We start from the raw sequence: 24,617 nt of genomic DNA on the forward strand, positions 1-24,617 counted from the left end.
TCCCTTGGTTGCTTCGCATCATGGGTATCCCGAGAAGCCTTAAATTGTTCAACTAATTGGGTAATTTCTTCCTTACGCCCAATTGGTAGGTCTTCGCATAGTCTGTACCAATATCCTACATTGAGAGATAGAATACACCGTTCTAACCGTACCGCAGCCGCGGAAATCCACGTCCATCAAGCTGAACGGGACGTGTGTTCCTTCGACCGTTGCATCGCTTCGACCTCTTGTAAGTTGTTTACGTCTAAACCCGATGTTGACCCGTCACCCGACGCCCACGACGCGCTGCCTTCGCCTCCCGTCGATTCCGTGATTCCAAAACGAAACTCTGTTTCCGACGAAGAAGATATCACTGGCAACTCGAGCAGCCTCGACTGTCCTCGCCCACCCACAATTCTCAGTCGACTATTGAATATAACCAACAAAGAATTCGAATAATTCTTGGCCAATATCATACCGGGAGCCAGGTGATATGTTGATAAGGGGAAGGCGACAAAGAGGATCAGGTCGACTGTTGCCACAGCGGCTGCGAGGAAGTAGAGTGATGGTCGGAGATGAGGGAGGAACCTTGTTCTACTAACCAGTCAAAGTGCCAGTCTCTATCGTCAATCGGATGATGCGCTACAAAACGTCCTTTGTATCCTGATATCCTGGATCGCAACTGGACAGCTGTAGGGTGTAACGCAGTGAGAAAGGCGTAGAGAGGGTTATTCAAACGCATCACGCACAATGTAGGTCATCGAAACTGCTATCACAATATCGCATGCTGCGCTTCCTCCTAACCAGATCTTGAAAAGGCAGAACCTTGAGATTTCGACTGGCACCGGGACACAGAAAACGAATCTTACGCCTGCTGCAACGAAATCTTTGTCTCGATTCGAAAACTGACCGACCATTTTCCCTATAGCTGCTGTGGCGATGGCACCCCCGAATTGCACGAGTGCCATCTATGAAATATTCAAAAAAACAAGAAGCTCAGTCCTTGCAAAGACGGAGGGCCGAAAGACCCACCAATACAATCACACCCATCAGCACTTTTGACTTTGACAACAGATGAATCCTGTGAGCGTAGTACGTTTGTACCACAAATGCAACTGGGATGCTAATCGATCAGAAACCAGATCCGGACATCACAGATAGATATCCCAAGCTCACCTGCCCCGTCCATGATACAACCGTCAAACCAAACTAAATTTTCCTGACTCAATACCGATGCGTCCCCAAATCCGAAGGCAAAATACTGGAACGCGTCCCAGGTGATCATGACAGTTTGGATCGTCTCTAAGATATACACGCCGTAAACGACAGCTTTGACTTTAGTGGGGTCATTTGGAAAGGCGTTGTAATAGTTGTACGTCTGGACCGTAAGGACACCGTGGAGACCATAATTCAGGAGGTATCCCAACAGAATCGGACCAGCAGTTTTTGGGATGTCTGACGGGGGAATGGCAGGCATGCTACAAGAAAAGGGCGCCTCGGGGGAGATGGTTGCTTATATTCTCGTTCTGCAAGTATGATCTAGAATCCCAAAACCGTAAAATAGTGAACCTAATCTTCCACCTTCTCCCGCGAGACCGTTATGATGCGATCGGAACGCCGGCGATTTCGCGGTCCCTCGGGCCACTGCCAATGGGCAGATGCGTAGGACCTGGATTTCCCGATTCATTATCAACGGGGAGAGTCCTCTGACAGCGTGACTTGCGCAGCGGTAGGAACAGTTGCTTCCATGACAGGTGCTATGTATGGATAGACATCGTTTGTCGGATCACTGACCACCTCGCATCCCACTCCGAGTCCACCGGTTGATTTTGATGCAAGAGTCCCTGAACCATCATGGATTCTCTCAATAAAACACCCCGTTAACACGTGGGGGGTGAGTACTTGAGTGGCGGGAGTTCGGGGTTTAACGGTGAACACGGTAAGGCCTGGCTGTGAATCGATATCAACAGCGTCCGGTTAATTAAAGGGATTTCAATTCAAGGCGGGTTGAATTCCCTGTCTGAATATCGCCAAAGACATCGGTAACCGATGAAACACAGAGAGGTAGAGGTGCTGCCAACGCCCAGCACCCAAGTGACGTGAAGGTGGCATTACGACCATGAGGAAGAAAGGACCCATGCCGCGAACGCAATACTGGTACTTATAAGATTTTACATGCCGTGCGGTGAGTCATAATTGACCGAACGGCAACAGCTCTGAAAGCCGTTGTGTTCATAACGATCGGTGGCTGAAAATCGTTCTATTGCCTCTGGCAGAGTTCATGGTCATCTTGAAGTACTCGTGAGTGCTTGGAGTCATCCATGACGCGAGTGAACGCACCTTTGCCTGCCTATGAATGATCCTTGAATTCTGAATTCTGTGAACACTACTGAGCGTACTGCCAATGTACTGCCTTGAGAGTAAAACTGGATGAACTGGTAACGGTCATGTCTGACGCGCTGAGAGCTTCTCAGAGACCGAGCGAGAGTGGGGTGGGGCTTGGGGAGGAGCGAGGCGATGGTGGTGGGGAGAAACATTAACGATAATATTGGACAGTTCTCCGTCCCAATCTGGAGGCTAAGATGCGACATGTCATTCAATAAAGGAGACCATTCAAACTCACCAGCCCAATATGAAGTTGAAACGTAATGTCATGTATGGGCCTGTGCGCTGATTCGTCGTCGTTTCTCGTCAAGCTGATAGTCTCAAGCTGTCTCAAGTTGATTATAATGACATGGTGTATGTGGGCCAGCGAAGGCCCGCTGGCAGGTACGAGGTCGTGACGTATTTGAGTGCAGATTAAACGTCCGCCCTGCAAATACCGAGAAGGAAAAATACCTTGAAGAGAAGAAACGTGTTGCCAAAGGGTGTGACTGAGAAGGCGATAAAGCGTTACTGGATCTATCTTACCTGTAGGATAAAAAGGGAAAGAAATTCGCACAGTCAAAAGACGAGACCTCGGACTCACGCTCAGGTGACCGCGTAGTCGCTATCATATTCCTGCATATCCTTCGGTCGGCAAATTTTCCTGGGGAACCATCCTGGCTTGCTCACCTTTGTGTCTTGTGGTTGAGTAGAAATGACACCGCCGGGACCTTCATCTTACGCATGAGGGGCGAGAGTATCCGTTTACGACTTAGTAAAGAATTTAGTGGCGGTTGTTGGTTCAGGAGTCTTGCAGCCACATGGGTATGCTTCTAAGTTCACTGTGTCTCTATTGCTACTCCAATCAAAACTCGCGATACTACCAGGCTCTCAATGAATACAATGGGCATGAGGCGCACGTCCGGGAGGGCATGCAAAAACTGCCAGGTTCAAGAAACCAGGAGTATTGCAGTCGAGGAAGAAATTGACGTGGATATGTGCATTTCTAATTCGTTCAACTGTTGCATGTTCTCATTCTAGACTTGACGCAGTTCCCTATCTAACGATGGCAAGCATGTGTAGATGTCGGACAGGTCAAGTTACAGATTCTTCATGTGTTGTACAGTGGCTTTGTACGTATTCACTTGATCCCAAGAAGTATTGGTGATTCATCAGTGTCTCGGACTCAGATTGTGTTAATCTATGCACATACCCAAATTTTGTGCGATTTCTTGACCAGAATTCACTTATACCGATCGCCCAGACCGAGTTGACTTTCGAGATCGTGGAGCCTTGAGTGGGCTGGGGACAATCTTTTCACAATATTCTGTCAGCCACGCTGTTTGGTTCACATGTGGAGATTGATTCACGATGTTCTGAGGTTCAACGCGTTCGCAGGACGGCTAGTGGAGTCAATGGAATAGGCATGGGAGGAAATTAGCATTGGAGAGTAGCCTATCTGAGAAGAAATGGATACTCTGAAGGATTAAACGACAACTATCTCATCGTGAGTTCCATACAACTCACGCACAACCATCACCTGCTGCAAATTATCGGTAAACCCTCATGGCTGACGATACCAGGAGGGAGGTAAGTAGGTTTCTTATTCGTGTTACCGTTTACGGAATTAATCGCAACGCCTGTGGTCGCTCTTTCCGCCGAGAAGCAGTACGTTGGATCTCCAACTTATATTACATTCATTTGACTCTCATTTGACTCGTGTCAGTGTAAATCATCCCAAGGTTTAACTCATCACTGCCTCCGGGGTGACAGAAGAGTGCGACCATATTATTCTGGCCTGTCATCCGATACTGCGTTGAACATTCTCAAAGGTATGACAGAGGAGGAAGAACGCTGTATACCGGGAATGTTCCAGTGGAGTGAGGACTATACCATACTGCACAGCGACGTGAATTGAGCGTTTCGATTCTCTCGTCTACAAAATCCCAACTAACTGTTTTCCGCCCGTAGCTCATGCCCAAGAGTCGTTTGGTCGCGTTTGATCTATCTAACATATTCTACAGTTCGTGAGAAGCGGAACGGAAGGCAAATTGCGATCGCGTTTCACTTCTACTTTATTTCATTTCCTTCTGCTCGTTTTCCTGACGATACAAGGACCTGTTCATGAATGATCTCAAACCCCTCATTCTGCGGCAGGCTGATGGCCCTCCGGATAGGAGAAGGCATGAATGACCGAACATATTGCCGAATCTAATCGATATAATCATTGGTCCAACATTCCTTCCCTTACCAGGCCATTCGCGTTCAATCTCTCATGCGCTCGATCCAGGGCAAACGTTCCATCAGCTACGCTGGCGAGTACCTCAACGCGATTTTCACGAAGATGGGTTCACGTCAGGGCTTTTTGGCTGCTACTCGATACGCGCCTGTCCTGAAGGGACCTCAAGGCCCAAACCTACCCTTACCCTGAGGGCGATGATCGACATTTACTAGAAGATCCGGATGAGCTTGGATTTGTACCAGTTCGAGGAGGATGTGGGACGTATGAAAATACTCGGATTGGTATTCTGGTTCTCGCGACGTTCTTTGATTTGTTCGAGGGAACCGCAATGAGATGGGTGGCAGGACTCGCATTTCAAGTAATGTCGAAGATAGTCAGGCTTTCTCTGCGTGTAGTGTTTAGACTGAGCGACGTAGGACTTTAAAATCGACAAACGATGCTGTGCGGCCAGGTATCTCCTCTTGCACATAGCTAGTAGCTGTTGTGGTCGCGACGAAGTAAGCCCAGCTTGAAGTTCACCTGTTTGAATGGCCCTCCTCGTTGTAATGAAAAATCTTGTAACTTTTGAATGGATAGGTTATGTCTCGAGTAATAGCTTTCATTCAAGCCGCAATTTGCCATACTGCCTGAAAACATGAATTTACACCGGCTGCAGTGGGTCTCCTACCCAGTGTGTGCAGATTGTCTAGGATGAATGAAGTGGTGGGGAGTGGGAAAGGATTCTTGAATAAATCAATCCTGCCTGGACTGCTAGAAGGTGATTTTCTCGACAGCGAAATACATCGCTGGGCTAGAAGGATTCAGTCAATATAGTAGGGCATCTAAAATCCCGTTTGCATAATAGTCGGTCATGTACCCTATCCGTCGTCCCCCGTACGACATACTGGCCGAAATCTTCCGCTTCTGCAGACTTTCCGCGCAAGACCATTGTCCAGAAACTGGATTGCGAGATTCGCGCAATCATATAGGGACTCTGGATACCACCAAAGCGCCCATGTGCATTAGGCCAGGTTTGCCATCAATGGCGGACTTGTGGTTGGCTCTTCCTCGCCTCTGGACTACTCTCCATTTTGCCCGCGATACGTTCAAACCGGGGGTATATGACCTGCAATGCACCAAAGTTAACAAAACTCGTTCTTAAGATCTTGGTCACGCTATCAAGCCTGACGAGTTCCATGAACTTGCACTTCCCTGGTCGTAGCTCGTTATAAATGCCGAGCGACACTGTTTGGTTTTGGAATCTGCTGGAGAGGTTTTACTCGACTGGATCATGCTTCCAGCACTCCGGGCTCTGACGGTGGCTGAATTTGCCGCTGTAGTTGGCCTCGTTGAGTGGAGTTCGTCGACCGCTTCACGCGAGCTTAACCTGAATCAGAGGGTCATGAACTCATGACTGTGAGCACAGACTTATAAAACGACCGCACGGCTCATTGCAGGAGGTGGATCAAGTTCCGTCAGAAGTTCAGTGAGTTCTAGAGAGGAATTGAGGGGATAGGATCAGCGCCAACCATCAGTCGAAGGACTGGGACTACTAATCGCCGTTGACGTAAAAATGCTGAGACGTAACTTGAAGCAGGTACCGTCGGATTTAAAATCAATGTATCTGGTATACAACTGAGGGCATGTATTATGGACCAGAAAACTTGAGAACCTCTACTAACGTTATGACACGGGTGAATCATTTTAGACTTTGGTACACAACTCACCACCAAATTTCTTTCTATCGCTTGTTACTACGACTAAGAACCGGGTCATTAATACTCTTTATCACCCTCGTTGGCTTCAGCATGTTTGCGACGACGAAGCGACCATCTGTCACAGAAGCAGGATTAAGAACACACCATATTTCCGATAGAAAAGATAAGTCAATACTGGGCATATCGTTATTCTCTGCTCTCCAAACAGCCTCTTTCTCGTTCTTCGTGACGCCGCTCTTGACGTGCCTCTTGACCAATCTCCGCTGGGCATCTTCGACACTGAGATCAAGAAAGATTCGTTCATCCAATAGACGTGCTGCTTCTCCCCATGATTCGACGTTGATGGTTGTGTAAAGGCCTTCGACGATAACAATACGATGGTATGGATGAACTGAAATTGCATTTGGGGTAGGATCCTTTGTAGCGTGGTCGAATGAGGGGGCTTTTATGGTTGGGGTTGAGGGGGTTATGTCGTCCCGCAAGGTTCGAAGAAATTGCAGATAAGCAACCGAGTCAAACGTCCAATGAATTCCACGTCTATCTCTGGCAACTTGGGGATTCGGAAATTCCTCCAATTGAGCCCGAGTGAGATGCCATCCGTCCAATCCAACGACAATCGCGCGATCGTGAGTCGGAGGTTCAGATCTCAGCAGCAAGTCAGTTATGTGTTTAAGCAACAGATCTGCAAATGTTGTCTTCCCAGATGCTGGGATCCCAGATATTCCAACCAGCAGGCGTGATGTCGAGGGTTTCCTGTGGCCAAGGTTGAGTCAGATCGAGTAGTTGTATTGCTTATGAGCATACTTTGCCAGCAACTCGACGAGAGCGTGAGCAAGATCTTTGGATTCGTTGTTCATCGCAGGGTGATGGTAGTAATATGTCAACCAGGTCGTGGGCGCTGCGACCAGCAACTCGGCGATGGGCACAGCCGTGACAAGCCGCTTTTGTTCGCTCTTACTCTCATTGTCGCACAGTTGAATCGTTATGGAGAATGGGAAAACATTGAAGAGGTTAACCCTGCCATTTCGATGCCCATGATGTGGACTAACCAACAGTCTAGAGCCAATCCTTCGACTATTCATGATAAATTTCTTGTCGGGTACCAGGGATGGTACGTTCATCACAAAGAGCCTGAAGCTCATTTTCTCAGTCATCTTTAACAGGTTTACATGCGCTGGTGACGGTAAACCTATCGATCCAGGTATTAAGGCTCAATTTACCGACTCCATCCTTGGAACTCATTTGCCCTTATGAAGGTCATCATGGCTGGTTACATTGGTTCAATTATCCTATACCCGATGGTGGAAAGCCTACTATCGATCCCTGGCCCGATGTATCAGAGTATCATTCCTCAGAACTCTATCCAGCTCCGGGATTGAAACACAAAACAGGGGAACAAGCCTTTCTGTTCTCTTCTCGGAACCCAAAAACCGTCCAACGGTTCGGAAAAAACATATTTCTCTGGCGCACATGTCATTGATTCCTTTTTAACATAGGCATTTTCATTGGATGGCACAACACGGAATTGACGGTGTTTTTCTCCAGCGTTTCGCGGGACAGTGTGACATAGAGAATGGGAATACGGGAATACGTCGTCTCCGAGATGAAGTTGGTGATTGTGTCAAAGATGCGGCTGAGAAAGAGGGTAGAGTGTTCACAATAATGTATGTTCTCCGCTTTTCCCAACGTCTCGTGTTCACACCTCGACACAGGTATGACGTTTCGGGTGTTCCTGCAGATCGAATTGCGAGAGTATTAGAATCGGATTGGAATCACCTGTTACACGACAAACGTATCCTGGAAAGTCCGAATTATTTGAGAGAGAAAGGGAAGCCGGTCGTCGCCCTGTGGGGTACGTTTTCCTTAGGATCGAATTCAGAAACACCTATCTGATCGTATCGATCAGGATTTGGGTTCGAGGGAAGAAACCATACGCCAGCGCTCGTAAGACATATTGTCGATTCCATTCGCTCTATCACACCTGGAGGAGCATATGTCATGGCAGGTGATTACTCCGAGAACACAAATTCAAGCTTGCTTTCTAACTCTATTTTCAAGGTACACCAACCTACTGGCGAACCGCCACAGAAGACGCCGATCGCAACCCCGAGTTCCTCGATGTTTGGCTCAACGATTTTGATGCCATTTCTCCATGGATGGTTGGACGGTTGCGGAATAACCAGGACGTTGAGAACTTTGCGGAATTCAAGATGAAGGCAGATATTGACTTGTTAAAGAAGAGGCACGAAGAAGGGAAAAGGAAGGTTGATTACCTTCCCGTTGTTTATCCGGGATTCTCTGTAAGTCCTTCCTGCGGCACTGATGATTTCGTTCCAACAAGTTCGTCGACAGGGATTCAATCTGAAAGATGGACGTTGGGGTTTTAACGATATCAAGAGAGAAGGTGGGAGGTTCTTGTGGAAACAGATATTCAGTGCCAAACGTTTGGGAGTGCGGTCTATGTACGGGGCGATGTGGGATGAGTGAGGATTTCCACCTCGACTTCATTTTTGTTTCTCTGATGCAGTTTCTGCTGTAGATATGATGAAGGGACGGCTCTCATACCTGTGGTTGAGAAGGCACGACTTTTACCAGATGGAGGTAAATTTCCCTTCCTGGCTCTCGACGCAGATGGATACGACATACCTGCTGATTGGTGAGAGCCAAAAAGGTTTATTATGTTGTTTCTATTTTCTAAATCTTCGGTGGCAGGTATATGAGAATCTGTGGTTTCGCGGCAGAAGGCCTTCGGAGCGAGCGAATGATTCATGAATCATTTCCTTCCAAGGAACTGCAAGACTATTGGTCGTCACGTCCTAGATATGAAGACATGAACAAAATAGATGGTGACCCGGAGGACAAAGTTGCAGGTAGTAGCAGACAGGCGTACGAAGAGTGGCTGGGTACTCAGAAAGAGAGTAAAGATGAGCCCCCACCTCCCCCGTATTCTCTCGAAGCAGAGGAAGTGCAAATCGGCGCTCCATCGGAAAGTACGGATACTAGTTCGACGGTACCTTCGACGTCCTCTCCTCAACCGGCACCATTTAGCTCTAATCCTATACCCGCTGCTATCAGTTCGATATCGAATCTTCAGCAATCTCCCGGTCCTGCACTCAATTCCCATCCTAGTACCCCGCAGCCACAAGTACAGGCAACTACAGACCAGCCCGCCAACATGACTACCCTGGCAGATGATTTTGCCAGACATAGAATATCGTCACCGTCATCTCCGGCTCCGCTCCAATCACCTATAATAGCGGCGGCCAGTTCAGTGCCTTCGTTCAATCCCCCGCATGCATCCGCACTGGCGGCGACGATGAGCATTTCGGCGAACGTCAGACCACCTTTATCCCCTCCTCCGCAACACCCTTCCTCCCGCCCACGTCCAAATCTAGCAACCCGCCCCCCCTCGACACGACCTCGACCACCCTCCCAAACATCTCGTCCCTCATCAAGACCGAATCCACCTGAGGTAAATCGACCCTCATCACAGACTTCCAGTCGACCTGAAGTGTCAGGTTTCGTTGATTTTCCTCAAGGGCCACAATTTCCCTCTCCTGAAGCGCAACCACTAACACAACCCCATTGGCCTCCCCCTGAATGGGGCGTTAACCAGCCTCAGTCACAACATACCCACCACCGTCCCCCCCCACCCGCACAGCAACCTTTTTACCAAGGTGACGATTATCGACCCCATCTCACACATACGCCGACCCCACCACTAAGTTCGTCACATTTTGGACCTACAGAGCCGACATCGTTTCAACAAGAGAATCTTTCCCAGTCCCCAATCTTCTTTCCCCAGGCGGCTATCAACTCCGTTGGTCCATCTCCAGTCATGAATTCATATTCCTCTTCTCCCTCCTCCACGTTCCCATCCAGTGTTCCTGTACCTCCCCGAAATCAAAACCATTATCCGTTCCCATCCGAACCTCATGCCCCCTATGCATTGCAACACACCTTTGGTTCATCTTCTCAAAGTCCTTGTAGCACGAATGCTTCTTATCCTCCTTATACTCATCAAACGCCTCAGGGGCCTCCATCCAACTCAAGTTTCCTTCAGGCACCCGTCAATGAGCCTGGGTCATCATATCACCATGGCCCTTCATACCCTATAGGACCGCCGAACAATGACAATAACCACTATGGCGGATATAGGCCATCATATACACAACCTTCCCCGACACCGACACCTGGTATTGGGCCAATGCCTGGGTCGTGGGTACCACCCTCTGAAGGGTATCATCGTCACCAACCATCTCAGGTTCTTCCGCGTAAGTTCTGCTATGATTCAACCCGTTTGCGAACTTTTTGTTTTCCAAAATACTCATTTCCAACTTCCATAGGGCCTACTTCCGCGGCCCCCGGACCATATCAGGCTGGGAATGGGTTCAACAACCACAACAGCAACGCTAACTATCCGTCGCCAAGTTCTTCTTCTTCAGCCCCTTTCGCCGGTTCGTCTGCATTTGGATATGCCCTGAGCGCAGTCAATAAAGTTGCCGGCCGTAACACGAGGGATCAGCTTGAAAGTTTGGCGCAAAGTAAGTGAAAAGAGAGAAAGGGAGAGAGATGAAGTTGATTGTTTGATCGCAGCTGGCGGAAAGCTCCTGAGCAAGTTCAAATGAATGAACGAAGCTACCGGTGGATAGGCGGGAAACGTGGTATGTTCTGTTTTAGTTGCTGTGATGGAAGTCCGAGCTGAAGCTTTCCCTTTCCGTTTGATTGGGTTTTCTTTCTGGTGTCTTTTCTCTTGTCTCTGTGTTTCCTTACGGCAGTTAAAAGATAAACTTCTGTACTCGGGAATGACGGGTTCGAGTCATTTGTTTGTCTGAGCGAAGCTTCGCGTGTTTTTCTTCTCTCGAGATCTTTCCATAGTATCAAGATACTGGTCATCCCTGGTTCTTGGCATTACTGTAGTCTATTTCTATTTATCTACTGGAGTTTCTACTCAATACCTACTATCTATGTAAAAAAGGCCAAAGTGAAAGAAGAGAACAGTTTGTTCGAGCGAGCGAGTGAGAACGTCGGTCGCACTGCGATTTTTCTACGGATCTCAGCAACTAGTGCTACGACGATCCCCGGCCAAATTTACGTTTTCACGCCACTGAGCACACTAGTTTCCCCCCCTTCCCTTCTTCCCCAGTTGAGGGGGTTCATGCGCACTCCACTCAAATGAAAATATTTGTGACAGTCCATTCACGGTTCTACCTCTTCTGGAAGGTACAAGGAGTTTCCACGATCAACACGTTTTTTGCTAGAAACAGAATCCCTGGAAGGATCATATCGAGACGACGGAGCAGTGCATTGTTTAGGTTGAAAAAGGGTCATTAACCCGAGTAGGAGCGCTTAGCCAGCTGTCATGGAATGCATTCGGTTGCTACTGTTGCGCTGCAAAGGACGATGTTCTCGGAGAAAGAGGAGGCATTGAGATGACTGCAGCGAACCATGAGGTAAGAAGAAGCTGCTAAGGACGGCACAGCTCGCATAATGGCTGGTCGAACCTCCGCCGAATGAAAAACTGTGGGATGATGCTGGCCACGACACTGATGGAGGTTACCAGAGGGTTACATGGCAAGGTTATTTAATCTTCCATCGCCGTCGAACTATTGCTTATTTTGGCTGATCTTCACGGAAAACATTGCCCAAAGCTGTGACTATCTGTTATTGAATTAGAAGCGAGGGAAAACGATACCGTGTAAAGAAAAAAAGAGGCTGCTTCTGAAGGGCAGCCATGAGGACTTATAGTGTTCTCGTGTTTAGGTAAAGGCCGTCCGCGAAGATATGTAGGCTGGTTGTGCTCGAAAACGTCCGGCATATATAACTTGTCTGCGTATCGTCCGTTCTCTTCCTTTCCATGCCCCTCCGCGAACCTTCGCCCACCACGACCCAATGTCGGTCACTGCCACCCCTCCCCACCATTATTCCCAACGTCCCACAGCGTCCTACATCAACTTTTCCTCCATCGACAACTATCCCACTTTTCAGCTTCCGGTAGATGGAGATACCACAGGAGGTGCGAATGCTATTCAGAACTTCTCAGATGGATCCCCCCAAGCTCTGCATTATCTTGATCACGAGTACCGCTCTCTCTTTGATTCCGGGGAGGCATCGACCTCTGCATCCATGCCAACTCTACAACACGCCACCGGCATGACACACCCCGATTATCTGGCAAGACCGTTCAGCGATCTATATCCCGAGGAAATACCCCCATATCAGCATCTTTGGTTTCCTCCTTCAACCCACGATCAACCACTAGAGCCTCCGTCGTCTCTGCTCAATTCTGATCCTCATTCTACCCGTTTTCCTCATAAAAAGTCCATCTCGCCCTCTCGGGCCTCAACCAGCACCAGATTACCGACTCTTTCAGAGATGGCTGTCACCCTGAATCCAAGTGCTGAAAGGCCGCCACCGCCTCCTAGTATGATTTGCGTCAACGAGCCCAATAGCGTTGGCGTTGCCCCCCTAGGAGCTGAGTGTACGTTAACCAGAGAGCGTAGACACGCTTGCTCTATGTGCCACAAAAGGTCCGCGATAAGCTTGTTTCGACGTCGTTTCTGCTTGCAGCCGTCCTGACCTTCAACCTCTTTCTTATCGATAGGTTCGATCGCCCCAGTACGCTCAGAAAGGTGAAGAAAGTTTCTTTCTTTCTGAACAAGCCTAACGATGGATTCCCTCTCAGCATCTCCTCGTTCACACCGGTGAGAAAGGTGGCGTACTGATTTGTCTTTGAGCCCTTCAGAAATGGCTGACGACAATCCCTCCTTCCCGAACCCACCTTCCCTTCTCAACTCCCGGAAATTTTCTAGCCTTTCAATGCGAAGCTTGCGGTCGTCGATTTGGAGTGGCGTCCAATCTGAATCGTCACATTCGTCGTTGTCTCCTCAAACCCGTGAACGTGGTACAGGATACCACCCCATCTTCAACAGACGGCGAAGACAGAAGCCGCCGTAGTAGTACCACATCTCCAGTCGCCGAATCTCTTGATCCCACCATCACCACCACCGCCACTCGGGCCACCTCAAAAAGCCTGAACCAGAAACGGCGTAGACGAGCTCCGTCCCCGGCTCGTTGGATACCCGCATCTCTTCTCAACTTTAACCTTGAACCACCGCAAAAAACAGCTTCCGTGCCACTTCCACCTGTCAGACCTTCCGAATGGGATAACGAAGAACGTGATTCCTTTGATGAGAACGTCGGTGCTGCTCCGTATCATCCTCGAGAGTGGCAATACAAACCTTTTTTGCCGGGTCCTGGTATCGCATCAGGTTTTGGTTCTGGGAGAAGGTCAGGTGGACGAGGACAGATGTTTGGGAGTTTGCTTGTCTTTTGAAAGACACGGAAAGAAACAAAGAAACGGAGGAGGGTTCCAGAAGGACAAGTAGTTTTGTTAATCAGTTATTGTTACCCATTGGCTTTCTTGAAGGGAGAAACACTTGTCCTCGTTGATGTTGATATAGCTTAGTCGTATTTTGCATGTTACACCCATATATCTTGCTGGGGTCGAACGATCTACACCGTCTAACTCGTTTCAGGGACCCCCCCTTTCAGATGAGAAAAAAATCAACTCTGCCAATGGTATTGATATAAAAATAACGACATTCCTTCCGCTTTCGAAAAACGAGCAATCGTCTGGTGTTTCTTGGTACATGAACCCATAACCACCCAATCCTCATATTCACTTGCGCGTGCATCCAGATATGTTCGTAAGCTGGGTGGGACATGTAACTTGCTGGAAGGACACATTAGGGTTGTCTGCTCCTTGGAACCAATCTAGATCCCAGTGTCATTTAACCTCGATTTCACATTATATGATCGATACTACGCACCGAATCTGAAGGTGCAACCGGCTTGGAGGGCTATAAATCGTTTATCAGACGGGGAGTTCGATATGGGCGTTTATAATGAAAGAAAGAAAGGCACTCACATGCAGGAAGTTGAGAGCACTGGTCACGACTGGAAACACCTCCGTACTGAGCACCCTGGCAGAATTTCCGAATAAGAGAAATGCGATAGTTGAGAGAGAGATAAAAACGACCCATACCCCGTTCCAACTACCGAATTGGGCTGGGCATCCTTGAGTGAAGAGACCTGGAGGGGGGGAGGGGGATTTAAGTACTTGTTCCCAAGGTAAAGACTAAAGACTTCATACCAACTCCTCCTCCAGGAATAAGAATATCGAAATGATTACTTCCGAGGTCACCTCCCGTATTCGTAGCTTGAACGACCTACAGTGGAAAAGAGGGAACATATCAATATCAATATTAGGCTATACCTAAAAAGCAACAAATTTAACTCACCATCTTCTTCCCAGCAACCGGCCCACTCGTAAACGTCAACTCATAACACGCACAACACCAAGCAGCTTCAGTACCACCCGCAAGTTTAACAGCAGCGAAACCATACGCGGTGTTGTTATCGACTGCGAAAGGTGACATGTTGGTGCAGGTGAAAGCGGTTCCGCCGTCGCAACCAGATTTGACACTGGCATCTGTGAGTGTGTTTCCTGCTTTATCGCATGTCAATACGGGTTTTGTCACGGATGCCTGTTGGAAAACGAAAAAAAAATAGGGTTAGTGGAATCGGGGTGTGAAGGTGAAGATGGTATGTCACGGTATATACCTTTCCGGTCCATGCACAGCTAGGCTTGCAGCAATCCCTGAAATGCGCAAAACCAAGGGAGTAAGCGGAGTAGACAGACGTGGACGTCGGAAGGGGTCTATCAAAAAACGAACCAGTATCTTGTAGTGACACCTGACTGTTGAGCAGCAACTCCTGCAACAAGGAGGGGTAGCAATGCAAGTTTGTTCATCATCGTGGAGGTGGGGTGCCAATGAGATTTCATTTTACAACAGACGGCGTGAGTTTATAAACCCCCCCACCCCCTCCCCCTCTTCTGTCCCATGCCCATGTTGTTCCGAAGATCCTAGATGGCTCTTTTTTTAATTTTTTAAATCATTCGTTGTCCAAAGATGTGGGTGGGGGCCGCAGCGGAAAAAATCGTGAAGGAGGGTTGTTTGGTTCCTTGGATACTCCGAGTCCGAGTCAAAAAAAGTAAAAAGTGCTCGACGCTCGTGCTCTAAAGTCACCGAACCCTGAGTAGAATTTACATCATACTGTAGACTGTAACTTCTCCGCCGGACTGTAGTACCCAGGGGTCCAGGGTGAAGTTCGTCCGGCAATCGTCGAACTTCGGTCCAGAACGAGAACCCGATGATTTTGATTTTTTTCAATTTCAAAGAACGAACCCAGTGCAGTTGAGATCTGTCAAGTGCAAGTCGAGTGTGAAAAAAAAAAAAAAAAAAAGAGGAAAAGCAAGGAAGGAAAGAAAAAAAAACAACGATTTCATGATCAAAACATACCGAGGGAGCGGGAAATTATACCGATAAAGATGCGTATGGTGTCGGCGTATTAGAGGAAAAGGAGATTGAATAGAATCTCAACAAACATGACCTTGGGAAATGGGGGCCATGTCGGTCGACAATCAGTTGCACCAATTAACGGCTAAAGCGCTAACCGTTCGGAAGAACGTCGATGTCGGATTCGGAATGAACAAACCGTGACTGACTGGTTGTAAATCAAAGCCCCCGTTTTCTCAAAGGGAGGAGTTATACCAACCCGCCTAGGTATACCCGCTCTGTGTCGTTGCGAGTTGAATATTGAATTGTTGAATCCCGGTAGACCGCGTTGGAAAAGAGTGATACCGCGACCAGGTCCAATTCCGTCTACATTACCATATACGGCAAGTACTTCCTCATCCCAATTCGAGTCATGAATTAAAATGCACAGATAGATATAGAGATAGATATATAGATATATATATAACAACTTAAACTACTACCACTGTATTATCGACCGCGCGTAAAAACCATAAGTAGTATGTAAATCTTCAAAACCCCAAAGGGAAGGGTAGGAAGGAGGGAACGAATAAAAAAAAAAATCAACATCACAAAAACAAACCCTTTTCCAACTATTTCACCAGCTAACCACGTAGCTCCCAATCTCCACCGCGTGGCCAAAAAAAAGACAACCAATAACCACAATCGACGGAAAAAGGTGGGAAAGAAAAAAAGGGCAAAAAAAGGGCACTAAGCTTCCACACGAAACTCAACACTCCTCTCCACATTCACCTCCATCGCAGTATGACTCTTATGATGACTCGGATGATGATGATGCATTTTCGTCTTGTTGAAAATGACCACACCACCAGGTGATAACGCCAGGTCGTTCCCTCCATCTGTGTGTTCGGATCCGGATTGGCGGCGTAGTGCTCGGCGGCAGTTGAGCCTGTGGTTGAGTTTTTTAAAAAAAAAAGCACGTCAATATCCGTGGAACGGATGATCCCCCACGGTAGGGGACTTACATGGCAAGAACCGAATTTGCGTATACTAGAGGAGGAGGAGAAGGTCGTTAGAGAGTGCTCGAGTGTGGTAGGAAGAGCTTATACGTACGCTTCGCGATGATAAAGTGTAATGCTAAGAAGATGAGATTATCCATGACTAGCCACTAAAGGTCAAGATCTCAGCAGTTATTTGAATGATGCGAAATTGTAGGTTCAAACGTACACATATCATCGAAACAATAGTTGCGGCGCTATAAGAGAAGATCCATATTGATCAGGTGGAAACGGGATTCCTTGAAATTCGGTGACATACGTAGTGAGAGCACCATTCTCCAATGTGTACAAGATCAAGGACCTGATCACTGTATCGAGGCTGCAGGTCGGGATCGGGTAAGAGATAATGCAATAAAAAATAGGACCTTTGGAACATGCCTTAACGACGATGAGCGAGAGCCGTGAAGAATGGCCATCATGGTGATGGTGATAAGAATATCGACTCCAGATGAGAGCCCCAGTCCAAGAGAGAAGATCCACTACGAAAGGTAAATTGAATTATTTCCCTACAACGAGAATGGAACCCACCGTATGATGATCCTTGAAGACGGCAAGGCTACGGTCCTTCAGCCTGTAAGCCAGATTTAAGTAGGCGTTCATATCCACCAAGTAGACGAACGTACATGAGATGCGCAGTCGCTGAAGTGTGGAGGTGAGCAATGGATGGAGTACGCTAGAAGGTAACTTACTTAGAGCGAAACCTACCCGACCCCATTTCATTCAATATTTAGTCGGTCTCTTGAAGTAGATCCAACTCACCGACTCGAAGTAGAGCCAAAACTACCTGAAAGAAGGGTGTTTGAATTAAACGGCGATCAGATGTATGGAGGTAACTTACGATAGGAATGGTGACAAGCAGTCGATATTTCGAAAGGACTTTGGAAATGGAAAAAACTGAGGGTTGACATGTGTGATGAGAATGAGGTAACACGCACGATTGTATATCCTATACGCAAAAAAGCTATCGAGGAGTTTCATTAACATTTGGGATTGATGAAACACTGGGGCGCTGGCTTACCCGTGGACGAGAAGGGTAAGGACGCCCTGAGGAACCAACGGCAGTGAGTATAGAGGGAAACATATATTGAAGTTACACACCGTTACGCTGACAGACAGCTGCCAATGTTATAAGACGCGGGGTTACGGCATGCATGGAAACAGAGAACACGTACGGGAATTCCTCTAAAAAGACGGGTCAAATCAAAAGAAAAAACAAAAACAAAAAAACACGGTAAGCTTACTTTGGTATGCTATCAATCCGTTCTGGAGCTCCAAAGTCGACCACAAACCACGACCACAAACCAGCCCAGACCGAGACATTATGAAGTGTGTCGAGAAGCCTGTTTTGAAACGAGAATTGTCAATGGCGAGGTGAGAAAAGCGAGGGAAGTTGCGTGCCAGATGAGACCGATCTGAAAGAAGCGTGACCGTGTTTAAGGATGGTGATGGGAATAGAAGAAGAGGATGAACTGACGAAGATCTTCATTCCCACCGGATCCCGCCTATACATTCGACCGTAGATAAAACACTGCATAAAGAGCACTCCGGACAATCTGTCAAGGGAATATATGAGTGGGAAGTATACCAAGTGAGAAAAGGACATACAAAGACGAGCACAGCGCACCGAGGAGAAGAGCGCCATAGTTTGTTCCTATCGATATTGTGGCCATTCAAATGAGTGTTGCAGAAGGAACGAAGAGAGAAAAAAAAAGGGAGTAGTTATCCGAGTTCATTCTGCCTATCGTCCTCGACCCTGCAACATTTCGTAAATTTCAAATAAAATAAAAATTCAGCCGGCGACCCGATCGATCGTGCCTTTATAACAAAAAAAGTTGCGTTTCTTACGACAAACTGTCGAAATTAGACTTGCTTGAGCCGCTTTTTTCTGTAAAAGTTGCTTTTTTCACAGATTGCTCGAGGCGAAAGGAAACAGCTAAGCGGCATGCAACACCGGTGCCGCTCCGGTCTCCAGACACGTTCCGACCGGGACCGACCTAAGGACGGATGTGGGACTGGACTGACCTTGGCTTTACCCCACAGCAACGACCACGACAACCCCCACCGCTTGTATTGAGCACACCACGCTGTTACGGGAATTTTGCTGACTTGGCGCTTGAACATATGATTGTCAGCGGGGAAACTGCGAACAATCACGCGTGCCTGGCCCGGGACCTACTGTCACTACGCTTTTGGTTGCAAACCGCCAGCGAGCTTGGAAGGTGGTTTAGAGATGAGTCGAGATCGGTATCCGTTGCGGATGCAGGCAATACCAGAGGTTGCTAGGGCCGACGAGTCTTCATCAGGTGGCCTTAGTGGCAACACAGTCGACGGCGACTCTATCAAGGCCAGCGATTTGGACTCTATATGTGAGTCTTTCTCATTATTATCAATCATATTCACGACTCTTGATCTCTTCAAAAAGCTCAACGACGGCCGGTATGGAACCCTGCATTCAACTTTCCTTCACCCTTAGTAATCATTCTCTCTAGGAATCATCTGCCTACTTTGACGATCCCAACTGGGACAGCGACGAGTTCGACCTCGAAGACGACAGTCCTTATCCAGAGGTCCGTTCAGCAGTAGCCAACACAGATGACCCTACCATGCCGGTGTCCACTCTCCGAGCATGGGTCATTGGCATCTTTTCAGCAATCCTATTCTCTGGCGTGAACCAATTCTTCATGTTTCGATATCCCTCCATCACCTTCACCACTATTGTCCCATTACTACTATCCTACCCCTTCGGACGTGCAGCAGCAGCCTACATTCCAAGACATTGGACATTATTTGGCCTCGAAATGAATCCTGGTCCCTTTTCTATCAAAGAACACGTCTTAATAACAGTGAGTGCCCTCCTACTCCCGCAAATGTCCAGACCCTCATGCTCTCACTAGGTCATGGTTGGTCACGTACCTTCTCCTTTCAGCGTATTTTTACCAACCGCGGTCTTTACAGGCTTCCGTGGCTTCCGAATCAGCATATGCTACGGACATCATTGCCGTCCAGCGTGTGTTCTACAAGCAAGTATACAATTTCAGCTGTACGTCTTGCCTTCCCCTCATCCCTTGTTGTTTTCCCCTCCTCATCCTGTTCCGCAGACCAATGGTTTCTGGTAATGTCCACTCAGTTTATTGGTTTCTCAATCGGTGGAATCGCCCGACGTATTCTTGTCGATCCTCCCTCAATGATATGGCCGACGAACCTTGTGACATGTGCTCTTTTCAATGCTCTCCACTCGGAGTATTACACCGGCGCTGGAACTCGTGGTGGCATGTCACGCCAGAAATATTTTTGGCTCGTGTTTGCACTTTCATTTGCTTGGTGTGAGTGGCTGTTTCGACTATACTCACAAACTATTGATTAACGTTTCTTTCAGATTTTCTACCCGGCTATCTCTGTTCGTGCTATTTTTCGATATCCCGGTGGATTCGGACTGATTGATATCGACAGTCCGAGCGCTTTCGTACTTTTCGTGGGTAACCTGGATTTGGCCTGAGAATCCTGGTGGGTCACCATTTGATGTTCTGTGCCTGTGGCGCTTTTAAGTTGTACTAACCCTCAACTCAAAACAGTTGTAGCTCAACTCTTCGGGTTCGTCGTTTCCGCCGACAGTTTTTACCTTTCTGCATTTTTTTTGATTATCATCTTGCGAACCTCAGCTATATCAATGGCTTGGTAGGTTAAAACCTTATGTTTCTCGACGTACTAGCTGACTTTGGTTGAAGGGATTTTCCATCTTGACCTTCGATTGGGTTCAAATCGCGTGCGTAGATTTGCGCATACTCTCCGTCGGGTCCCTATTCACTTCACCTGATAGATACATTGGCTCTCCTCTAGTAACGCCATGTTCGGCTCACCCAGTACTATCCCTTTTCCATGAACCGCTTCTAACTTGAACTTCTAGGGTGGGCACAAGCGAACGTCATCGTCGGCTTCATATTCTTCTACTGTAGGTTTCGTTCTTTGACTACTTGAGGAGCGAGAACTGACCTTCACGGAAGGGATAATAACACCGATACTATACGTAAGGGTTGATCGATTGTGAGGTCATTGTTGAACTCTAATGAAGTCACCTCCCTAGTTCAACAACGTCTGGTTCGCCCAGTACATGCCGTCCGTTATCTCTCTTCCCCCTTGCTCCTTGAATATATCTACTGACATGGTTACCTGTTTTCAGGATCTTGAACAAGTCGTGTTTCGACAATACGTATCATTCGTATAATGTTACTCGAATTCTCAAACTTCCCGATATGACATTCGACCTTGAAGCATACAAAGACTATAGTCCGCTATTTCTATCGTCAGTCAACCTTGGATTGATTTTTTTTGACAAGTTCACTTATCGTTTCGTTCCATTTAGCACGACTTTTGCGCTGTCTTATGGGTATGACCACTCGGCTCTCAGATTATCGAAAGGATATAATAAAAATAAAAATTCTTCTTCAGCTTGTCGTTCGCCACTATCACCGGTACGGTTTCCTCCCTCCTCCCTCCTCCCTCCTCTAGGGCTCAAATCATTAACCCAACCCCCCGGCCGTGAAGCCACACTTTCACATACGTTTATCTATTATCGAAAACAGATATGGAATCAAGCTCGCCGTTCACTTAGGGAGCAACCTGACATTCATGCTCGTTTGATGTCGCATTATCCGCAAGGTTTGTCGGTTTGTCATGTCCAATTGATGATATTTTTGATAAACTGACTGAAACGTTTTAATCGTTCGTGTGTGTAGTCCCTGATTGGTGGTATTATACTGTATTTGTTGTTCCGTTTGCGTTGGGAGTGATTAGTATCGAGTTGTGGCCGACGTGAGTGCCAGTGGAGAGAGAGAGAGAGATTTTTGCGTGCTTACTGTTTTTTTTTTTTGGATAGACATATGCCGGTGTGGGCGTTGATACTGGCGATAATGATAGGTAAATCCCCCTCCCCTTCCACTTCCCGATAGAATTTAACTCAACACTTGGTTCCGAAACAGCTGTGGTCTATGTTGTCCCTGTTGGTATTGTTCAAGCGATCACGAACCAGAAGGTTGCGCTAAAGTATGTTGCTAGGTTGATCGTTTAGGCTCTGCATCTTACCTGTTACTTATAGTGTCATAACGGAACTTATTATCGGGTAACGTTTTGGCCTTTGAAAAACAAAGTTTACTGAACGAATGATATTGTAGGTATGCTCTCCCTGGACGACCGATTGCGATGTTGATGTTCAAGACGTGGGGGTATATCGTGAGTTCCCCCCCCCCCCCCCCGCTTCCACTGACACTTTACTAAATCAATTTCATTCTAATGGGGGTAGACGATGGCTCAAGCAATGGTGTTCACGGGTGACCTCAAGCTTGGGCATTATATGAAGATCCCTCCGAGAGCGATGTTTTGGGCACAGGTGAGGAGAAAATTCGCATTGGGATTAAATGTGTTCTTGTTCGTCATTGCTAATTGTACCTTTTTTTTTTCTTTTTTTCAGATTGTAGGAACGGTGGTGGCTGGGACGACTCAGCTCGGTGTGCAGAGTTGGATGTTTTCAAATATAACGTGGGTTTTGAGAGTATTTTCATCGGCGAGACGTTGACTTTTTCTTTTTTCTTTTCTGGAAAATAGGAAAATGTGTGATTATGATCAACCTGATGGGTACGAAGAGGTTCTCTGGTTGAGATTTCTGTGTGCTGAGTTTTATGTTGTGTTAGGTTTACATGTCCCTTTACTGCAGTATTCGGAGTATCTTCCATGGTGGTACGTCTCTCTCTTTTTTTCTTTTCTTTTTCGCGTCTCTCTAACTTTGCTGAACACACCTTGTAGTGGGGTTTGGTGGGACCCAGCCGGTTGTTTTCAAAGGGTTCGATATACTAGTGAGTATTCATGAACACTCTATTCCGGATTACTAACGATTTAAACTGCTTGTAGTCGTAAGGAAAAAAAATTACAACCGACGAAGGCTGCTTTTTTTCTTATTCTTATTATTTCCCTTTCTAGCCCTCGTGTATTTCTTCTTGATAGGTGCAATCGCGCCAGCAATACCGTGGCTTATCAGCAAGCGATATCCGAATTCCTTCGTGAAATACATCCAGTAAGATTCCGGTCCTCCTTTTCCTTTGTTTTAATCTTCCGTGTGCATGCATCGCTAAACATGGGTGTTTTCGCCATAGTCTGTGCGTTTATTTTTCCATGAGATCCATCCTACTCGTGCAACTTACTTAAAGTGGTTGGGGGGAAAAAGTCCCATTGTGTTTGCAGGAACGAATTTACTACCTCCCGCGACTGCTATTAATTTTGTACCATCTGCGTAAGTTGTTGGTTTTTCTTCTTCATCTTTACGGGATTGTTGAGCTTATTTATGTCCCCCCCTTCGCGATAGGATTGTTGGGTTTATTTTCCAATATCTGATTAGAAAGTACGTCAACTCATTCTACGAGCTCGAAGATCGTTAAATTTGTTCTTACCCTCTCCCCCCCTTTTTAAAATTCAGATACCGATTTTCTTGGTGGGAGAAATACAATTGTACGAGAGGGTCCAGATTGGGAATTTGCAAGCCGCTAACGATAACAAAAACAGATATTCTCTCTGCGGCCTTAGACGCTGGAGTCGCTTTTTCAGTGATTCTCATATTTTTTGCGTGAGTATGCCCTGCACCCCACCGTTGCGATTTGTTTTTTGTTAACACCCCCCGTATAGGCTTCAATATCCGAGGAACGGTATGATAGGGAAGGCTATTGCTAGTTGGTGGGGTAATGTCGTGAGTTTAGCCGAGTCGCTGATGGTGGATGGGGTTCTTACTACTCTACGTAGGTTCCATACGCTGGGGCTGATGGACATGCGACGCCTGTCCGTTCGTTAGCTCCTGGGGAGACTTTTGGGTGAGTCTTTTTTTTTTGCTTTTTTTTTCGGTTTTCGTGCTGAACGAATGGACTTTTTTACAGGCCGACTGTTTGGTGAAAAAACATAATCTATTGCTAGAGATATTTCTCGTATTATTTAAGATGGATTTTCTGTCATGATCATGGATTTGTTGTACTTATGTATGTATATTACCGTATCATGAGTGCGTTTTGTAATCGTACCTTTGCACTGAGTGACACGGTTAGGGAAGCTCTGGTACACTGGCAGTACCGATATTTTGTGTGGAGGGTTTCAGTTCCCTAGGGCTTTTGAGTTCCTGAGGCATGGCTCAAGACCGCGTTGGCCCAATGTCCCAGTGAGTCCCGGAGCAGATACTTGCCCCGGGGAGTGAAAATATTAGAGAGAACACCTCCGAGTCCAAGCAGTGACCCATTTGACCTTTGGTTGATCAGAAATCACACACTTGGGAGTAAGGGTACTGGATAGGCGGATTCGCTCAAACGAAACGGCGGCGCGTCAAGTGCAAAAAGCGGAGTCGGAGTGGAATTTTATTTTTGAGGAGTAAGACTCAATTCGCGTGAAGCACGTCAACTCCTCTGGACAACTCGGTCCTCAACATTAGTTAGATGATTATTTTCTTCATAGTCTGCCTCGCTAAATCGGATGGGAGCAACCCTTGCGGTAGGCTAACTTGTAAACTACCACTATTTTTTTTGGAGTAAATTCAAACAAGTGGCAACTAATAACCGTTGACCGAAGCTTCGTTCCAAATTGCATGGTAAAGTAACTGTACTAGAGCGGAAGTGGTTCGACCCCCCGGGCCAGTGCTCCAGGAGCAGACTATATGGATGGCACAAGGCTCGATCCAACTCCACCGCTTCAAAGTCCGAGTCGCCCGTTGACGCAAAACAAGACCGCCTGGCCCCCCTGTTAGCTCCGCAGATGCTCATAATTTGTGGATACTGTCTCCCCTGGTCCTGCCGCCCTGGTCTCAGTCTTTGGTACGGGATTCAACTGGTCCCTGTGTTGGGTCTACCGTCTAAGCCACCAATCAATTAATCATGTGCGGGGTTACGGTATGACTTCCCTCCAAGGGCTCGCA

At 47.3% G+C, this 24,617-nt stretch overlaps 8 protein-coding genes across 8 annotated transcripts; 4 read left to right on the plus strand and 4 right to left on the minus strand.

The window, feature by feature from the left end:
• Positions 1-621: 621 nt before the first annotated feature.
• Positions 622-1,456, minus strand: E1B28_009676 (uncharacterized protein; the record flags this gene model as incomplete). The annotated part of the gene is made up of 5 exons (XM_043154584.1): positions 622-669; positions 729-788; positions 849-947; positions 1,012-1,094; positions 1,156-1,456. The coding sequence occupies 5 exons, from the start codon at positions 1,454-1,456 to the stop codon at positions 622-624; spliced, it is 591 nt and encodes a 196-aa protein (XP_043007039.1).
• Positions 1,457-5,191: 3,735 nt separating this feature from the next.
• E1B28_009677 (uncharacterized protein) lies at positions 5,192-7,171 on the minus strand. The gene is made up of 5 exons (XM_043154585.1): positions 7,087-7,171; positions 6,458-7,035; positions 6,295-6,397; positions 6,010-6,188; positions 5,192-5,951 (listed from the first exon to the last, which is right to left on the minus strand). Exons 1-3 carry the CDS (start codon positions 7,137-7,139, stop codon positions 6,306-6,308), a joined length of 723 nt encoding a protein of 240 aa, XP_043007040.1. The 5' UTR covers positions 7,140-7,171; the 3' UTR covers positions 5,192-5,951; positions 6,010-6,188; positions 6,295-6,305.
• A 25-nt stretch (positions 7,172-7,196) lies between these two features.
• On the plus strand, positions 7,197-11,293 carry E1B28_009678 (uncharacterized protein). The gene is made up of 14 exons (XM_043154586.1): positions 7,197-7,292; positions 7,343-7,393; positions 7,446-7,483; positions 7,539-7,722; positions 7,779-7,946; positions 7,995-8,134; positions 8,189-8,287; positions 8,341-8,582; positions 8,635-8,765; positions 8,822-8,938; positions 8,995-10,556; positions 10,629-10,826; positions 10,879-10,946; positions 11,061-11,293. The coding sequence occupies exons 1-13, from the start codon at positions 7,267-7,269 to the stop codon at positions 10,908-10,910; spliced, it is 2,988 nt and encodes a 995-aa protein (XP_043007041.1). The 5' UTR covers positions 7,197-7,266; the 3' UTR covers positions 10,911-10,946; positions 11,061-11,293.
• An 881-nt stretch (positions 11,294-12,174) lies between these two features.
• On the plus strand, positions 12,175-13,795 carry E1B28_009679 (uncharacterized protein; the record flags this gene model as incomplete). The annotated part of the gene is made up of 4 exons (XM_043154587.1): positions 12,175-12,812; positions 12,887-12,914; positions 12,968-12,995; positions 13,095-13,795. The coding sequence occupies 4 exons, from the start codon at positions 12,175-12,177 to the stop codon at positions 13,616-13,618; spliced, it is 1,218 nt and encodes a 405-aa protein (XP_043007042.1). The 3' UTR covers positions 13,619-13,795.
• A 168-nt stretch (positions 13,796-13,963) lies between these two features.
• On the minus strand, positions 13,964-15,130 carry E1B28_009680 (uncharacterized protein; the record flags this gene model as incomplete). The annotated part of the gene is made up of 8 exons (XM_043154588.1): positions 13,964-14,058; positions 14,115-14,144; positions 14,213-14,267; positions 14,330-14,376; positions 14,438-14,513; positions 14,586-14,831; positions 14,908-14,944; positions 15,021-15,130. The coding sequence occupies 8 exons, from the start codon at positions 15,128-15,130 to the stop codon at positions 13,964-13,966; spliced, it is 696 nt and encodes a 231-aa protein (XP_043007043.1).
• A 927-nt stretch (positions 15,131-16,057) lies between these two features.
• On the minus strand, positions 16,058-18,420 carry E1B28_009681 (uncharacterized protein). The gene is made up of 19 exons (XM_043154589.1): positions 18,287-18,420; positions 18,156-18,234; positions 18,080-18,093; positions 17,923-18,021; positions 17,854-17,863; positions 17,780-17,797; positions 17,700-17,725; positions 17,617-17,642; positions 17,520-17,557; positions 17,441-17,465; positions 17,371-17,382; positions 17,305-17,320; positions 17,210-17,252; positions 17,060-17,160; positions 16,941-17,000; positions 16,851-16,878; positions 16,737-16,791; positions 16,649-16,673; positions 16,058-16,572 (listed from the first exon to the last, which is right to left on the minus strand). Exons 1-19 carry the CDS (start codon positions 18,349-18,351, stop codon positions 16,374-16,376), a joined length of 939 nt encoding a protein of 312 aa, XP_043007044.1. The 5' UTR covers positions 18,352-18,420; the 3' UTR covers positions 16,058-16,373.
• A 518-nt stretch (positions 18,421-18,938) lies between these two features.
• E1B28_009682 (uncharacterized protein) lies at positions 18,939-19,264 on the plus strand (the record flags this gene model as incomplete). The annotated part of the gene is made up of 2 exons (XM_043154590.1): positions 18,939-19,047; positions 19,104-19,264. The coding sequence occupies 2 exons, from the start codon at positions 18,939-18,941 to the stop codon at positions 19,262-19,264; spliced, it is 270 nt and encodes an 89-aa protein (XP_043007045.1).
• A 20-nt stretch (positions 19,265-19,284) lies between these two features.
• Positions 19,285-23,611, plus strand: E1B28_009683 (uncharacterized protein; the record flags this gene model as incomplete). Its single annotated transcript, XM_043154591.1, has 29 exons — positions 19,285-19,530; positions 19,637-19,721; positions 19,780-20,004; positions 20,058-20,078; positions 20,132-20,185; positions 20,254-20,272; positions 20,341-20,356; positions 20,407-20,444; positions 20,499-20,527; positions 20,586-20,630; positions 20,683-20,705; positions 20,763-20,794; positions 20,859-20,981; positions 21,042-21,065; positions 21,128-21,150; positions 21,224-21,337; positions 21,415-21,490; positions 21,555-21,595; positions 21,658-21,721; positions 21,774-21,797; positions 21,850-21,907; positions 21,978-22,064; positions 22,146-22,213; positions 22,280-22,411; positions 22,478-22,527; positions 23,231-23,291; positions 23,351-23,411; positions 23,465-23,532; positions 23,596-23,611. The coding sequence occupies 29 exons, from the start codon at positions 19,285-19,287 to the stop codon at positions 23,609-23,611; spliced, it is 1,923 nt and encodes a 640-aa protein (XP_043007046.1).
• Positions 23,612-24,617: the final 1,006 nt, after the last annotated feature.

The sequence above is a fragment of the Marasmius oreades genome, chromosome 6, assembly GCF_018924745.1.
Source record: "Marasmius oreades isolate 03SP1 chromosome 6, whole genome shotgun sequence".
Taxonomy (NCBI): domain Eukaryota; kingdom Fungi; phylum Basidiomycota; class Agaricomycetes; order Agaricales; family Marasmiaceae; genus Marasmius; species Marasmius oreades.

Coding starts and splice junctions, on each gene's coding strand:
- E1B28_009677 (XM_043154585.1), bottom strand. CDS start 7,139: ATGAACAACGAATCCAAAGATCTTGCTCACGCTCTCGTCGAGTTGCTG. Junction 7,036..7,086: donor CTCGTCGAGTTGCTGGCAAA/GTATGCTCATAA, acceptor CCTTGGCCACAG/GAAACCCTCGACATCACGCC. Junction 6,398..6,457: donor AGAGAATAACGATATGCCCA/GTATTGACTTAT, acceptor CTTCTGTGACAG/ATGGTCGCTTCGTCGTCGCA.
- E1B28_009678 (XM_043154586.1), top strand. CDS start 7,267: ATGGAGAATGGGAAAACATTGAAGAG. Junction 8,583..8,634: donor TTGTTTATCCGGGATTCTCT/GTAAGTCCTTCC, acceptor GTTCGTCGACAG/GGATTCAATCTGAAAGATGG. Junction 10,557..10,628: donor ACCATCTCAGGTTCTTCCGC/GTAAGTTCTGCT, acceptor CAACTTCCATAG/GGCCTACTTCCGCGGCCCCC.
- E1B28_009681 (XM_043154589.1), bottom strand. CDS start 18,351: ATGGCCACAATATCGATAGGAACAAACTATGGCGCTCTTCTCCTCGGT. Junction 17,161..17,209: donor TCTTCAAGGATCATCATACG/GTGGGTTCCATT, acceptor TACCTTTCGTAG/TGGATCTTCTCTCTTGGACT. Junction 16,674..16,736: donor ACACTTTATCATCGCGAAGC/GTACGTATAAGC, acceptor CTCCTCCTCTAG/TATACGCAAATTCGGTTCTT.